General features: G+C 28.1%; 1 protein-coding gene across 1 annotated transcript in view; it reads left to right on the top strand.

The window, feature by feature from the left end:
* Positions 1 to 290: 290 nt before the first annotated feature.
* The window catches only part of Rh50, an 89,321-nt gene continuing 71,898 nt past the window's right edge, over positions 291 to 17,713 (top strand). The window contains exon 1 of the mRNA XM_065504701.1: positions 291 to 906. Coding sequence (XP_065360773.1) covers positions 744 to 906 — 163 coding nt within the window. The 5' untranslated portion in view covers positions 291 to 743. The remainder of the gene's footprint in view (positions 907 to 17,713) is intronic.

Here is a 17,713-nt window from a genome sequence, read left to right as displayed (position 1 = left end):
GTGACGATTTAATTTAAAATTTTCATATGGCTGGCGATAGCAAATAGAAACTCATCCATTCAAATAGAAATAAGACAATTTTCACATGCTCACATCAACAGCAAAATAAAAAAATATAAAAACAACAAGAATGAACAAAATAAAATCGCACATACGCTGCGATAAATTCACATAGAATGTGAAAAAAATTTAAAAGGCTTTTAACGTCTGCTAAGAACAGACGTATTTCCAACACAAGACCTACCAAATAAAAAACTTAAACACCCCCAATAGGTTGAAAAAACCAAAAAAAAAAAATAAAAAAACGAGAAAAATTTTGTTGACAGCTACAAAGAGAAACTAGTGTCGTGCATAAGGAATTGATGGTTGTTGTGTATTGTGCAGGATCAATTCCTTTTTGTTAGTGTCTTCTCATATATACCAACCGTGCACTCAAAACTTAAATCCTGTTAATAATTCCCAAAACGTGTTCATCTAACTAAAAGTGTTAATTTAAAGTTCAAATAGACCAACCTATAGAAGAAGAAAAAAACATGTCCTTTTCATTTCCTTGAAATCCTTTCAAATAAATAAAGTGCATAAAAAAAGAGTATCTCTCTCCCTCACAAAAGGAAAACAGTGTTCTTATAAATATAAAATAAATAAAGCAGCAAAATCCTCAATTGAATCTTGTTGCCTTTAAGAAACGGTAAAAGCATCTTCTTATTTCATCAGCAGACAACAACAAAACAACAACAGTGACAATGCATTCTGCTGCTAAACAGACGGGCTTCGTGGCCCTCATGGTTGTGCAAATCATTTTCCTGGCATTATATTGGTGGTTCGTGCGTTACGATAAAAGTGCAATGCCAATTGACAGAGAAACTGAAGCTGAAGCACATGAACAGGAACCATCCAAATATCCTCGTAAGTATGATTTTAATTGAAAGAGGGAGCAAATAAAAGCAATACCAATGAAGGGGTTACATACTTTTAATTTTGTCAAAGCCTTTAAGGCTGCATAAACTATGTATTCTTTAATGCAGACCATAAGTTTTGCGAGGGAAAATTTAATGTTATTGAGTTTTTTCTTTAAGTTTCAGTAAATTTTAATTTAAGTTCTCTCTATCCACTAGACTCTGGTTTTAAATCAGATTACTATGGAAATAGATCTCCTAGTAATAAGCAATTTCGAAATATTTTGGAAATAAAGCTGATATTTCTAACTGGGTGATCCGTTTAACAAAGCAGAGGAGTATTCGAGTTTAAATTTTGAAGACGGATCCACAGGCACCCAGGAATAGCGATGCTTGCAAATTGTTTGTGGTTCATCCAAATTTCCAAGATTTTAATAAGTTGTGCTCTTTATCTCTTATAGTAATTTAAATTTTCATATCTTAGTCGTCGGGCATTTTCAAAATATGAGGGGAATTTATCTCCGATTTTAATAAAGTTTTCTGTTAATGAAACATGAATAAAAAAAATCCTATGCAAAAGTTTCAAAGCAATGTCTTTACCAGCCCAAAAAGAATCGATTTTTATGACCTAAGTATGTCACTAAAAGGCATCTTAACACGGGTAACTTTAAAATAGAAAACTCTTAACATATGTGCAATTCCATGTCATCGTACGTGACATTTTGTAGTTTCTGAAAAAACAATTTGGTGTTTATGTTCCATTCAGAGGCACTATATTTAAAAAAAAATAGTAAGTTCGTTCGAAACATTGTTGTCCAAAATATAGAGCCAAATAAGGGTGACATAAAACGGAAGTAATTTCTTTTAATTTCTTTCACTAAACTAAAAATGTTTCCTTTACAATACTTCATGTTTAAATAAAAACAATCATTGGATCATGATTTTATAATAAATATAATTTAATATCGTACGTGACATACCGTTCGTCCCCTCAATAAAACAATAGTGTAAAAGCATATCGAGCCCTTAGCTCCAAATTATCGTAAGCGACAAAACACAAATTTTACAGGAGAAGGTTTTTTTGATTATTTTGAAATTTATACATAGAATTAAAAATGTTATAATGCGATATAATATAATTTCGTTCAAGCTGTTTGTCTATTTTTCAAAAAATATTGATAACTTTTGACAATTAAAAATTCATAGACAAATATGAAAAACATGTTTTTATTGAATTTTTGCATAGATAAAAATTTTTCGAATTGAAATTAAATTTTTATTCATAAATAGTTTTTAATGTAATTTCACAGTAGATTTTTTTATTTAAGATGGAAAAATAAAAACGAATTTTGAAATTTATTATCAGCAATCCCGCAATTCCCAAAAAAGTGTTGAAAAATTCCAAAAATGGTTATTTTTAGTTTTTTGGCTATAATATCCATACCAGGGTCGGTGTTATCGGGACCCTTTACAAAATAATTAGAAACATATTGTGCCACCTATAATTGGTTACTATATTTTGATATCGAATACGCGATTTGAGAATTTTTGCCTAACATTTTATTTTACATAAATAATAGGTGTTTTTTGAAAGGACTTGGTCCTCTCGGTAACAACAATTTTGAAATTAGTTTTCCTTTAAAATATTTTATGAAAACTAAGCTTTCAGAAAGTAGAAATTCTTATACATCCTCTTAGAAATTTTTTGCGATAACTTAAAAAAAAGTAGCGAAAAATTGCTTTTTAAAATTTTTTTAAATTCAAATGCATATAACTTTGGACTTAGTCACCATTTTTAAACAATGCTTTTTCCATTTGACAAATATTGAATTGAAAAAGGGAAAGAATTTTATAGACTTTGATGTATTTCAATTCATCTATATTATTTTTTTAACAGTCCTGATTTAAATACGAACTTTATGGGCATAATTTCAAAAACTAAGAAAATTATAATATTTGGTTTGTTTTTTCTTGGAACTGCGGGATTTTGTTGTTCCTAAATCGTGTATTTGTATCCACCTTTAAATTTTGTATTCCAAAGTTTATCATGTAATAAATTTCATTGCGATAGCTTAACGAACAAATCTTTTATTATTTATAAATTCTCCAATTTCACATTTTATGTCCAAATATGCAGTATTTTTTTTAATATCGGTGGCTATTTAAATTAGATTTCTACTAAAAATACGACTTTTGTGTAAAAAATGCTCTTTTCGATCACAAGAAAGGAATTTCAAATCAATATTTTGCAAGTCCAAGAATAATTGACTTTAAAGTGGAATTTTACAGAAATTTTGAAATTGATAGATTTGTAGTTTAGAAAAAAAAATTTACAAATGTAGCATAATTTTATTTTGTTCTTAGCCAATAATCACCAAAAATCAACCACTTAAACATTTTGTTGGAATTTGACTTGAAAAAATCAAATATTTTTCAAACAATAAACATATGACTTGAATTTATGTTTAATTTTCACTGTAAAATGCTATTGAAATCAATTGGTATTCAAGTTGAAAGCAAGTGTAATTCAAGCCTTGAATTATAGTCAAGCAATTGAATTACAGTGGTATTACACTTAATTTCAATAGCATTCTCCAGTAAAAAGGAAACATAAATTCAAGTCATATGTTTATTGCTTGAAAAATATTTAATTTTTTCAAATATTTTTCAAGTTTAAAACGTAATTACATTTGCATTCAAGTTAAATTCCAACAAAATGTTCATGTGCTTGAATTTTTGGGGCTTTTGAATGCTATTGAAATAGTGTAATTCAATTACTTGACTATAATTCAAGGCTTGAATTACACTTGCTTTCAACTTGCATTCCAATTGATTTCAATAGCATTCTCCAGTGAAAAGGAAACTTGAATTCAAGTCAAACATTATAGTGTTAATACAATTGAATTCCAGCCTTGAATTACAATGAAATTCAAGTAGGAATAATAATTGAATTCAAGCTTTGAAATACAGTTTAATTCAATCTTCATTTTTGACTATTTCTGAGCGCTAGATGAATATATTGCATTCTATGTGCTGACGAAACAATTTGTTATTCATTTGATATTGATATTCATTTGATTTGTTATTGTTAGTTACCATTTTACTCACTGTTTCATTTTGACGGACGACTTGCTTATTTATTGTTTTATTGTGCAGTTTTCTTGTAGATTGATTTCAATTACTTCTTATTTTTTTTACAAAATTGATTAATATTTATTATATGTTTAAGAAAAAAGAAAACTTTTAAAATATGTTCAGACATTTTATAATTTGAAAAGTACTTGAAAAAGAGACTGAAATTCAAGTTCAATTCCAATTAAATTTTCAATACTTGAATTTAAATTTATTGGGTGTTGATTGGGTAATATCTTTACACACATTATTCTAATATAAACAAGTGAGAATCGGTATAGTGTAGAGGGTACAGCACGAACATATAATAATGTAATTCAAGCCTTGAATTATAGTCAAGCAATTGAATTATAGTTGTATTACACTTTATATCAATAGCATTCTCCAGAAAAAATAAACATAAATCCAAGGCATATGTTTTTTTTTTTTGAAAAATGTTAAATGTTTTCAAATATTTTTTAAGTGCTTGAATTTTCAGTCTGGTGCTTATTGGGATATATTTTATTTAAACCGCAAAGGAAATAGCTTTTTCTGTGTATAGTATATGTTGCAACCACTTACAGGATTTAGGGAAAGTATAAAAATCCTAATATTGTATATGAGTTACAAAACATGCATCTGACAGATAATGTTATTCGAAGACATTTTAATGTGGTGGATACCTATAATTAAATGGGAACAAAACGAAAAATTTCGAAATCGCTAATATTTGATATACATTTAACCTTTATGTCAACAGCAGAACTGCTTTACGCACGCCAACAGCAACATACCTGGGTATGTTCATACGTTTTGAATGGTGTATGGCTGCCGTTAGCATAAAAATACCAGTTTTACCCTTACATTTAATCATTGTTTTTTAAAAAAAGTGGTTGTATATGTATGACAAAAAATGCTTTTTATTGAGTTTTTGCAAAGATACAAATTTTTCAAATTAAAATAATATTTTTATTTATCGAAATTTTTCGGTTTAATGAAATTTTACAGTTATATACACTTTTCTAATAGATCTAGAAAAATAAAAACAAATTTTGAAATTTATAATCAGGAATCCCGTAATTCCCAAAAAAGTTTTGAAAAATCCCAAAAATGGGATTTTTTAGTTTTTTTGCTATAATATCCACACCAGGAGCGGGGTTATCGGAACCCTTTACAAAATAATTGAGAACATATTTGGCGTTCTAAAATAGGTAAATTTATTTTGATGTCGACTATGCGATTTGAGGATTTTTGCCCTAAATTTTAATTTTACATAAAAAATAGGCGTTATTTGAATGGACCTGATCCCCTCCATATCAAAAATTTTTAAATTTATTTTCATTTCAAATATTTAGTGTAACGTTAGCTTTTCAAGAAGCATAAATTCCTAATACACCTTCTTTGAAATTTTTTAGATAACTAAAAAATAAAAAAAGTACTTTTTTCCCAAATACTAGCGTAAAATCAAATTTTTAATTTTTTTAATTCAAATACATATAACTTTAGACTCAGTCACGATTTTTGAATAACTCTTTTTTTTGTCGGACATATACATTTGTTATTAGTCCAATAAAAGAAAAATGGAGAAAATCGGGATGTATTTGGTCCCGCTTTTATCAAAAATGTGGAGTAGGGTGGGTAAAAACGTTGAAAAAATACTATACTTTTCAATTTAATAATTATACCCTACACCACCTAGTGTGGATGGTATAATGCGTTTGTGCAGATGTTTGTAACACCCAAACATTTTGGTCTAACACCCGCCTTAAAGTATACCGATTGACTTAGAATCACTTTCTGAGTCGATTAAACGATGTCCGTCCGTCCGGTTGGCTGTCCATGTAAACCTTGTGCGCAGAATACAAGTCGCAATTTTGAAGATATTTCGATAAAATTTGGTACATATAATTTTTTCGGGCCAAGGACCAAACTGGCTGAAAACGGTCCATTATTTCACCTAGCCCCCATACAAATGTCCTTTCGAAATTGGACTTTATCGGTCATAAATGTTTAATTTATATATGTATCTACACAAATTTCGCTCCAAATAAGTTTCATATATACAAAATTCATGTCACAAAATTTTGTTACGATCGGTCCATAATTAGTCATAGCTCCCATATAAGGCCAACTTCCGAAAATCACTCAAAAATATGAATTATTAAAATTTTAAAAGAAAACTGTTTTTGCTCATTTACTTGGTGTAGGGTATTATATGGTCGGGCTTGACCGACCATACTTTTTTACTTGTTATATTTGCATGCATTTTACTATGGATACCCAGGTGCTGTTGACGTAAGGGTGGAACTTTGTAATTGGGTTTCATCTTCCAAACGGATGATCCTATCCTAACCAAACATTTTCAAAATGCAAAACATACCCAGGTATGTTGCCGTTGACATAAAGGTTAAATTTCGCCAGAATTTCAAAAAAAGAAAATCGATATTGAACAAAGGATATCTCAGAAAAAACATCTTCCATTTTCCAAAAATTTTACTCATGATTAAACACATTAATATTAATCAGAATGGGATAATGGGGGTTCTCATACAATGGGATATAGAATGTTTATTTAAGTCGATATAAATTGATAAATCATTAAAAAAATTAATTGACGTACAATTTGCATTTCCCCAATACGTAAGTATTTTTAATTTGTCAAATTATTTTTCCAAAATCCAGCTAGTTTTTCCAGAATGTATTAGTGCTTTTCACTGATTATTTCTAAACAATTTAGAGTAATAATCATTTCAGTAATTAAAATTTAATCATACAGATATTAATTAGAACCTATTGGTTGAATTCGATTGGTAACAAATATATTTAAGGAAAGTTTTTAAAATTAAATTTCAATTTAAAAACTCATTAGTGTTATCAACAATTACGATTATAATGTTTGAAGTGTTGCTTTAGGCAAATTGGTTATTTTCATTAAGTCCATTCGATTAAAATCTCATTCTATCTATTTTATTTTACATATACCGACTTCTTAGTCATAATAATAATATTTAGTTCATCTAGATTGTACATATTTTTGACGTAGTTAGTAGTCGATTATTTATTAGTTTTTTTTTTTATTTTTTTATGTAGACATCATAAATTTCTTAGTTATTTTTTTTATTTATAACCCATTTTTTAAGGTGATAAATATTTGCTTATGTGTTTTTTACTATTTTCGTTTTGTTTTATTAATTTTATATTTAAAACAATATTTAAACAATTGCTGTGAAAATATTTGAAAACATATGTTTGTCATAAAAGTAAATCTTTAATGTTTCCTAAGAACATAAATTGTTTAGTGTTGATATGTTATGTAAGATGTTTTAATTATTTATTTATAAATTAATTTGTGAAATATACAGGGTTTATTACAGGGTAATCAGCGTCTAAGAAAATATTTTTATTTTTACCCCCATTAACACGAAGTCTGGTTATGTTTTAACTAATAGTTATACTGACAGTTTTCATACAAAAATAATTTTAACCGACAGTATAACTATTAGTTAAGGCTTAACCAGACTTCGTGTTAATGGGGGTTAAACATTTTTTAAATTCGATTTGATTATCACACATGACATTGTTTTTAGCAGTAAACGTTAGCCACCCTATATTTCCAATCACCCTGTATTTGTTGAAAATATTTATTTATGTTTTTTTTTTAGAAAATTCCTGTGTTTTATGTTTTTTGTATAAACAATTTCCAATAATTTATTAATTAATCAATGAATAAATTATAATGTACAAAGAAAAATTGTTATACACTTGATATAGTCTTAGAAATTTAGTTATTTTAATAAATTTAAAATTGTTTATAAAATAGCTGATTAAGCATGGTACTCAGTTGGAAGCAAAAATAAAAAAGAAATTTATGTAAAATTTAAAGTTTCTACTTAAATTATTATAGAAAATTCCAAAAGTACCATTAGAAAAACGAAAAAGTTCTATTAGGTCCCGCTTTTTGGTACCAGTTATATTATTAAGTCCTCTTATGCTTCATTGTTATTTAATTTTTGTATGACTGGAGAAGCCAAAGTATCAAAATTGCATTTTTCATGTTTTAATCCTTTTTGGTACTTTTTGCAAATTCAAAAAGTACCATTAGAAAAACGAAAAAGTACTATTAGGTTCCGCTTTTTGGTATCATTGATATTATTAAGCCCTCTTATACTTCACTGTTCCTTCACTCACAAGCATACTAGCTAACTTTTATTTTGAAATTTCAAAAAGTACCATTAGAAGAATAAAAAAGTACTATTAGGTCTTCCTTTTTGGTAGCACTGCTATTACTAAGCCCTTTTATACGTAATTTTTACATCAACTGCAAGCATACCAGCTAACTTTTATGTTGGAAAGTTCAATAGTTTAAAGTATTAAAAGAGTATCATTATAAGAAAAAGTACTTACATCCTTTAAATTTAAAATTACTTTTTTTTGGACGAAAGCATTTCTGACACAGATATGTCTCAAACGATTAAAATCTACGATCATTTGCTCCAGAAAAAATACGTTTTAAAAAAGTACAAAAACTTACCCCTTTTTGTTACTTTTTGTAAATTCATGAAGTACCATAGAAGAAAGTAAAAGTACTATTAGGTCTCTCTTTTTGGTACCATTGCTATTATTAAACCCTCTTATGCCTAATTGTTAATTCACTCACAAGCATACCAGCTAACTTCTATATTGGTAAGTTCAACAGTTTAATATATTAAACAAGTAAGAGTGGTATATTCGGCTGTGCAGAATCTTATATACCCTTCACCAAATTATACTTCAAAATTTTAAATATTTTTAGGTAAACAAAATTTATTTTTTCCAGTTGTTTTTTAAATTTTTTGGAAAAATTTTTTTTCGATTGTTTTTTAAATTTTTTTTTTTACATTTGTTTTTTTAAATTTTAAATTTGTTTTTTTAAATTTAAAATTCTTTTTTTTAAATTTAAAAAATTTTTTTTTGTTTTTTCTATTTTTTTGTGAAAAAAAAATTCGGGTTAAAAAATATTTATTCCGATTTTGACCCATTGTAGGTCCAACTTACTATGGTCTTATATACGTCGTTGCAAATGTCTTTGAAATATCTATCATTAGATATCCATATTGTCTATATTAATGGCTTAGTAATCCAGATATAGGTCAAAAATAGGTCAAAAATCGAGGTTGTCCTGGTTTTTTCCTCATATCTCAGCCATTTGTGGACCGATTTTGCTGATTTTAAATAGCAAACTTCTTGAAAGCATGTCTGAAGGATTATTGAAGATTTGGATCCCGAAGATATATGGGGTCTTCAGAAAATTGATTTCAACAGACAGACAGACGGACATGGCTTAATCGACTCCGTTATCTATAAGGATCCAGAATATATATACTTTATAGGGTCGGAAATGAAAACTGTAGAAATTACAAACGGAATGACAAACTTATATATACCCTTCTCATGATGGTGAAGGGTATAAAAAGTACCATGAAAATCGAGCTCCAAATAAGACCATATTATTTAACTGTGTGTGACTAGGGTAGCTCATGTATCAAAATTGCTTTTTCTTGTTTTAGCCCTTTTTGGTACTTTTTTCCATTATTAAAGTTATACAATTTTTACTCGTATTCAAAGAAATTTCAGCATCGTAGTGGGAGCTTATATAAAAAAAAAAACAAAAATAAAAACTATTTTTACTCCTTAAGGGTTCAAATTTCCAAAAAGTACCAAAATGTGGTGTACATATATACGGTGCAACAGTAACCTACTATCATGTATATAATTTCACGAGTTTGGGCTGTGAGATGAAGAGATGATGAGTCAACCAGTCAGTGACATTACTCTTTTTTATACAACAAGTAAGAGTGTTATATTCGGCTGTACTGAATCCTGTATACCCACCATCAAAATGTGACAATAAACAAATTTTCTTATTTCCGGCTTTCTGATTGAATTTTCCATTTTGGTGTATACAGGAACTCATAGTAAAACTTCACGGATAATATTTTTGCGGAACATTTTAACCCCTTAAATCCCTGTTTTAATGGTATTTTTTGCACTTTTTTAAAAGAAGGACAAAAAAGACCCATGCCTTAAGGATTTATATATTCTACAAAAATCTTCTCCGTAACATTTTACATAAATTTGCTGAACACATTTTATACCTAAAATGTAAGGATCACATGGTTTCCTATGCCGATTAACAATAAGAATGTGGTAGAGTTGGGAAACTTTAACCCCCCTTCAAATGAAATTCAGATGTAAACTTTCAAAACGCCGATACACGTGTCTTTTTGTTTTGTCTACTCTACCAAAATTTATTTTTCGGACCTTGTAATTTTGGAAAAAATTTGATTTTGTTGTATAGTGTTTTTATAAAACAATTGAGAATGTTCAAATAATTACTCGATTTTCGGCATACTTTACAGTATAATTTCAAAGTACTTAGAACTAATTTGTTCAAAATTGTATCAGAATTGCCGCATAATCAACAAATTTATGACTGCTCAAACAGTAATCCGGGAGGCAATTGTAGGGGGGCTAAGTGAAAGCATGCACCGATATTTCAATACCAAACAAACCTTATCAAAAGAGAGTATTTGTTTGAAAATTTCAGCCAGCTAGCTAATTTTGTTTGGGCGCTATCATGTTGTCAACAGACTGATATACGGACTGATATAACTAGATTATCTCAGAATCTTATGAGGACCCAGAATATATACTTTTTGATTGTACAACCAATATTTACAATGTGTTACCAACTGAATAATAAAATCAATATACATATATTAATATCAAATTAAAGTTATAAGATTCCATATTTAACAAATTTTATATCAACATACTAATTGATTTTCCAAACACATTCAATACTTTTAACGATTAAAGTTTTTCACACCTATTAAGTTTTCCCCATCAATCTTTATTGTATTGCTACTAACTATACAAATAATATATCATGTTGTTTTCCCCCCCCCCCCCCCAGTATGTTTGATATTATGTAATTTATTTTAAAAAATGATTTAAATAAAATACAAAAAATAAAAAACATTACGATAAGCTCTTATTATTTTTAATTTAACTGATTACAATACATTATTTATTTGCAAATTGTTTTCGAAATCACGGCGATTAAATTGATTTATAACAAATTATACTGGACTATAATTAAGATTTTTCATTTTTGACGTAAAGTATTGGCCGACATTTTGATTAAAATGTTTGATTTGGAGTAAAGTTTTATTGTTTTATTTATAAAAAAGAAAAATAGCTTTAAATATTAAGCATGTAGTTGTTGAGATTTATACTGAACAATTTTAAGTGGTAAAGCTAAGAACGTTTTAGTTTCTTATCCACTTCATAAAATTTTTTATATTAATCAGATGGTATTGTTTATGAAGTGTTTTGAATTTAGCACAATAATAAATATATTTGCAAATAACAGGCCTTTTGCACAGTATCTGAAATCTCAAAGCTAGTTGGGTAAAAAATTTAAATATTTTTTTTTTCATTTAATGACTCTGTAAGGAATGAATAGTGGTGGGACTGGTGGAGGCTTTATCACTCACCTTTGACATTTTTAAAAATACCACCAAAAATAACGAATAATTTCCCAATTATTATAATTTTATACGCTTAAAAGTTTTTGACTAAAAATCTATTTCAAAATTTCTGTAATATTAAATTTTAAATTCAACTATTTTCGATCTTTACGAGCATTTTCTAAACAAATTAGTTAATTTTAGTGGAAGCCAGAGTAATATTGTCTTCGATATTTTAAAAAAGACAGCATCTTTAGACAATCGTAATGATATTTGTTACATCGGTTACACGATGTTAACAAATATAAAGGTTTATAACTTAAAAATGTGGAATTTTTCAAATTTGTAGCTTTTGTTTGGAAACATTTACACAAATTATTTAGACAACATATGGATTCCGAGCCAAAAGAACTGCACTTCTTTTGTCACCAAGAGCGAATCAAGCCAATATCGGATACTCTGTTCCAAAGTGAAGTGTATCGCAGAGATAGCAGTCTGCACACGTACAAAAAAATATAGTTGTGCATGTTTACTGTAACCATTTAAATATTTTTACAAGTTTTTTAACCATTTAAATATTTTTACAAGTTTTTTAACAATATTATAGTCACGGTAACTATTTACATGATTGTGGTAACCATAATATGGTTAATTTACAATTCACATGATTGTAACAACCATATATATGGTTACAGTAAACAAGTATATGTTTGTGACAACCATATTTATGATAAATAATTTTATCATATTAAAAATTCATGGAATACTTTATAGAAAAATATGACAAAAAAATTTTGAATTTTTGCATAGATAAAAATTGTTCGAATTGAAATTAAATTTTTATTTATAAATAGTTTTTAATGAAATTTCACAGTTATGTAGATTTTTCTATTTAAAATGTAAAAATAAAAACGAAATTTGAAATTTATTATCAGCAATCGCGCAATTCCCAAAAAAGTGTTGAAAAATTCCAAAAATGGTAATTTTTATTTTTTTGGCTATAATATCCATACCAGGGTCGGGGTTATCGGGGCTCTTTACAAAATAATTAGAAACATATTGAGCCAGCTAAAATCGGTTACTATATTTTGATATCGAATACGCAATTTGAGAATTTTTGCCCTAAAATTTTATTTTACATAAAAAATAGGTGTTTTTTGAAAGGACCTGGTCCCCAAAATAGGTGTTTTTTGAAAGGACCTGGTCCCCTCAACAACAACATTTTTGCAATTGGTTTTCCTTTGTAATATTTTATGAAAACTTAGCTTTCAGAAAGTAGAAATTCCTTATATATCCTCTTAGAAATTTTTTGCGATAACTTAAAAAGAAAAAAAGTTATTTTTTTCCCAAAAAATTAGCTAAAAATCGCTTTTTAAAAATTTCTTAAATTCAAATGCATATAACTTTGGGCTTAGTCATTATTTTAAAACAATTCTTTTTCCATTTGACACATACATGTGTTGTTAGTCCAATAAAGAAAACTGGAGAAAATCGAGAAATATTTGGATACGCTGTTATGAAAAAACTGGAGTAGGGTGGGTAAAAATGTTGAAAATTTAATTTTCAAATGCGAGTATCTCCTAAGCTATAATAGATAATTGACAGCTACATGTATAATGTTTTTGAAATCGGAACTCAAAAAAAGAAATAATATCGTTTTAAAAATGTAACATACCCGAGGTGTCCTACTTGGAGGGCCCTTGGTCGCGCCCCTGATGGGCCCATGGCGTCTACGTTCAAAACTTAAACTCAACAATACTTCTTCTTTGCGCATTTGAAATTTCATTCAAACCAATCTAACCATTTAGAAGTTACAGATTTATTTCTCTCTTTTTTTTCTATACCACTGTGTGTTGCTTACGATAAAATTTGTTTACTGTAAAATATAAACATTGACTTACGATAAAATCTTACCCCCTATACTTTTAAAGTTATTAACAATTTTGATACTCTGAGAACGCTAAAACATCAGTCGGTTCATAAAATTTTAATTTCTGCAATAAAACAAAAATTTTAAAAATGTCGCTTACGATAATTTGGATCTAAGGGCTCGATATGACCGATTGCATTAAAATGTTTTCTGTTAGTTTAGCAATGAGTGGACAGAGTTTCAAATTATTATATATTACGAGTTCAAATGTAATCGCTTTATTTCTTTACTTTCTTAAAGAACTTATAATATTTTCATAGTCTTATAAGGATATACTAATTGGGATTTCCCTAGACCCTTCCGAATTTAATCTAATATTGTTATCGACATTTTGTATTTAGGCAAAGTGTTCTAAAATCCCAAAACTGAGATTCCAAAACGAGCAAAAGTTTTAGATATTATGATGTATTTCAAATCATACATATAATATTTTACATGCACAGTGAATTTTGAAAATGTTTAATAACCTGCAACCTAAACTACTAAATCGCTTCAAAAACTTAGCTAACCATATCATTACCCTAAAATGTATTTATTAACTAAAGCTATTATTTAATAAATAATACATGATAATAAATAAATTTATAACAAATTAATAAACACTAAACACTTCATATTAATTGGTTTGTTGTGTGAATTTGTCTCCATACATTGCATGTTAGTTTTTGAATTCCACAAAAAAAAAATATATAAAAAAAATTTAAACACATACATTTTCATTTGTGACATGTTGTTTATTAAATAATATTAATTTAGTCTAATTGCAAACAATTTAGAACAAAAAAAAAACTGAACGCCCAAAACCATAGAGACACAAAAAAAAAATTTATATAAATTATAATTAACAAAATTATAAGTGATGTAAAACTATATAAACAATGCCCTACCAATTAAACAACTTAAATAATTTATTAGAAACATTTAGACAGCAAAACAATAAATGATATGTTATTTCCGGTTCACTGAGATTTTCACATAAAATAAAATTAATTCCAACAGATTTTTTTTACAATTAAAATTATGGGAAATTTAAAATTTATAATACAAAAATTAATTATATTTATGATATATGGAGTAAAGAGAATTTTTAATGATTTGTTTTGTTTTTATAAAAACAAACACAAACTGCAAAGCTTGTCTGGTAGGAATCGAACCCTCAACTCTTAGGTTGATGGTCCAGCACTCTAACGTCTAGTCTATTGGGGCACCCAATGAATAAAGTATAATAAAACTTAATTTCTGATTGTAGGGTATTAGAATTAAAAATATTGCTTGACCACAATAGCATATAACTGCTTTAGATTCCCTTAGATAAAATAGATTAATAACAAAATTTAGTTTATCTTTCATGAATGAAATGAGAACAAATAATTGCATGCACATTTACACATTAGCATGCCTTTACTCGCCTATAGGCATTTACAGTCGTTTACAAAATTAGTCGGCTATTTAAGAAAGTTATCTTGATTTATTCGAACAATTCATCAGCCCAGCGGGAAAAAAATATAGGACTTCAGTTTCTAGGCCTTCTAAAAGTCATACTTACACATTCTAAAAGATCCGATACTAATTCCACACTGCCTGCTCTTAAAAGGTGTTCAAGAAGGCCTATGAATCCCCTTTTAATAACAAGTGGTTAAATAGTCTACATCAAAAAATAAAATACTCTGCATCTCTTTGATTAACTCTCTTTACAAAATTTACAACAATAAATTGCTTGATGTGGCTTCTTATATATTTTTGTTGCTTTTTAAGTATGTAATCAGAAATCTTATTCTTATTTTAGATCTTCTAATAAGACTTTAAATAGGTCTTCCATGGTAGATGTTCTATAAAACTTTAAAATGCACGACTTTTCACAGGCCGTCCTTTGATACCTAATTTCTAATGTTTTTTTTTCTCTTTTAGGCACTTTATTATGCCTTCTCATGTAGCTCCTCCATAAAACTTTGCAGTAGTCCTACCTTTCTAGGCATTCCATATGTCATTCCTCTACAGGCTTTTCATTAGATCAGTAATAACAGGTTTTTGTACAGGCATAAGACCATATAGCAGCCCTACAAATAGCCCTTCCAAAGTAGACCTTCTAGTAGCCCTTCCAAAGTAGACCTTCTAATAGCTTTTCCCAATTAGGCCTTCTAGAAGCCCTTGCAAAGTAGGCCTTCTAGTAGCCCTTCCTAAGTAGGCCTTCTCTCAGCCCTCTAACAGCAGCGAGTGTGCAAGGCCTTGGCTCGGAATGACACGCCGTATAAAATTGAAATGATTTTGCAATGCGGCTAGAAGTCCTTGTGTCTGCAACAGAAGGCCTCTTTACTGCATCTTTTTCTCGCTGGGAGCATATCATATGGGACATTATCACTCTCATATTGCTTAGATCTATCTCCCAATGACTAACATTAATTTCCAATTTTAAAAAATATTGCTTTACGAAAATAGATTTTAATGAAATGAGGGAGTCATTGCAAAAACGGAGACAAACGTTTGGTAAATTTTTTTGTAAAATATATTTAAACGCTTGGGAATCTAAAACAGTTTCTTATTGCATATCAGAGCTGTAAATGTAAATCATTAATTTTTAATTAATTCGTGAATTATTGATGCACTGAATTAGCAAACTTTGAATTAATTCTTTTCACACAAAAAAATTAATTGAATGAAATTTGAGTCAATTCAAATGAATTTGATAAAAATTTATCGTTTCCAATTCAAATGAATTGCAATTTGTTTCCAATTAAGTTGAATTAACTTGATTTCGAATTAATTCAAATGAATTATAAAAAAGAATTATCAATTCATTTCCAACTAATTTGAATTCATTTTGTAAGTAAATCTGCAGTAACCACTTTCGTTTTGTTATTCAACTAATTTTTAATGTAAAATAAAGCAAGCATTACTTTCGTTTTATATATCACCTAGTATAGCCCAAAGACAAAAAATTCTTAGATTTGAAATTCCCATGACATACTGGAATTGTCAAGTAGCACACAGTGGTTTTTTTTTGGAAATAATTCGGTATCTCGGGAACTATTGAATATATTGTTACGAAATTTCAAATGGTTGGAGCTGAAGTGTTTTCGAGTTGATCTACGTTCGTTCAGCTTTCTAGCGCTAATGGGGGCCAGTGCGTGGGACCTCAAAGTAAGTCACCTCGGGTCTCAAATTTTTTAAGAAAATCGCCAAAAATCCATTTATGAACTGAATGAGCTGAAACTGAAAATATAAATAGTCCTCGAGAAGATATACAAAAAATACGCTTACATGTGTAGGTTATCTCTATTAGTTGAAGAGATATTTAGGTTTATTGATTTATTTTTTTTTTTTAATTTTGCTCGTTTTTTAAAAATGGCGGGTCTACGAAGGGTCCAAATTTATTTGAAAAATGTCAGCTATATTGGTGATTAAATTTTAAATATAATAAATAAAACTTGCTAATAGTTATCTGGTCCATATAAAAAGTTACACGCATCCAAAGTTGGAACTTGTAAAAAAGGCCGTATTTTTTACATTTTTTCCCAAAAAAGACCATATATTTTTTCTTTTGTATTAAAAAAATTTCTTTGGGACTATATACAATTTTTATCTGATCTAGAAAGGAAACTTAATGCAAAATCGTGTAAAGTAAAATTTGGCTACCTTAAGGGGCCTAGTCCCCACGAGGCCTATACAAACTTGGCCAATTTTAAAAAAAAAATTTAGGTTTGAGTAAAAAATTCTAAAAAGGCAAAGCACCGATCCTCAAAAAAGCTGCATATTTGTATAACCCCATATGTTTCTTAAATACCTCCAAAGTTTTTTTTACTATAACAAGGTAAATAAAGTCACAGTAGGCATTTTTCTAAAAAAGTTCACTTTTTGGAACATATTTTCCCCGTTTTAGGAATTTCGGTATTTCAAAATAAAAACTGTCAAAAATTAAAATGCCATTGATTTAAGGATACTTGGATCTACATTATTTATAAATTTTGTTATGATATCTTTAGCCGTTAAAATTGTACATTAATTACAATTTTATATTTTTCTTCGTCAAAAATAACCATATTACAATTTTTTTAGTTTTTAAGGTACAAAATTCATAATATTATTTAATTTTACTAAAATATCAGTCTTTATCTATATCACTTTAACAAATTCATTTGAATTGGAAACGAATTGCAATTTATTTTACAGATTCATTTGAATTGAAAACGAATTGCAACTCCTTTTTACAAATTCATTTGAATTGAATATGAATTGAAATAAATTTCTGCCCAATTCGTTTGAATTAA

Source organism: Calliphora vicina, chromosome 3 (assembly GCF_958450345.1).
Source record: "Calliphora vicina chromosome 3, idCalVici1.1, whole genome shotgun sequence".
NCBI lineage: Eukaryota > Metazoa > Arthropoda > Insecta > Diptera > Calliphoridae > Calliphora > Calliphora vicina.
Note: the sequence above shows the minus strand (reverse complement) of the source record. Positions and strands in the feature narration are given on the sequence as shown.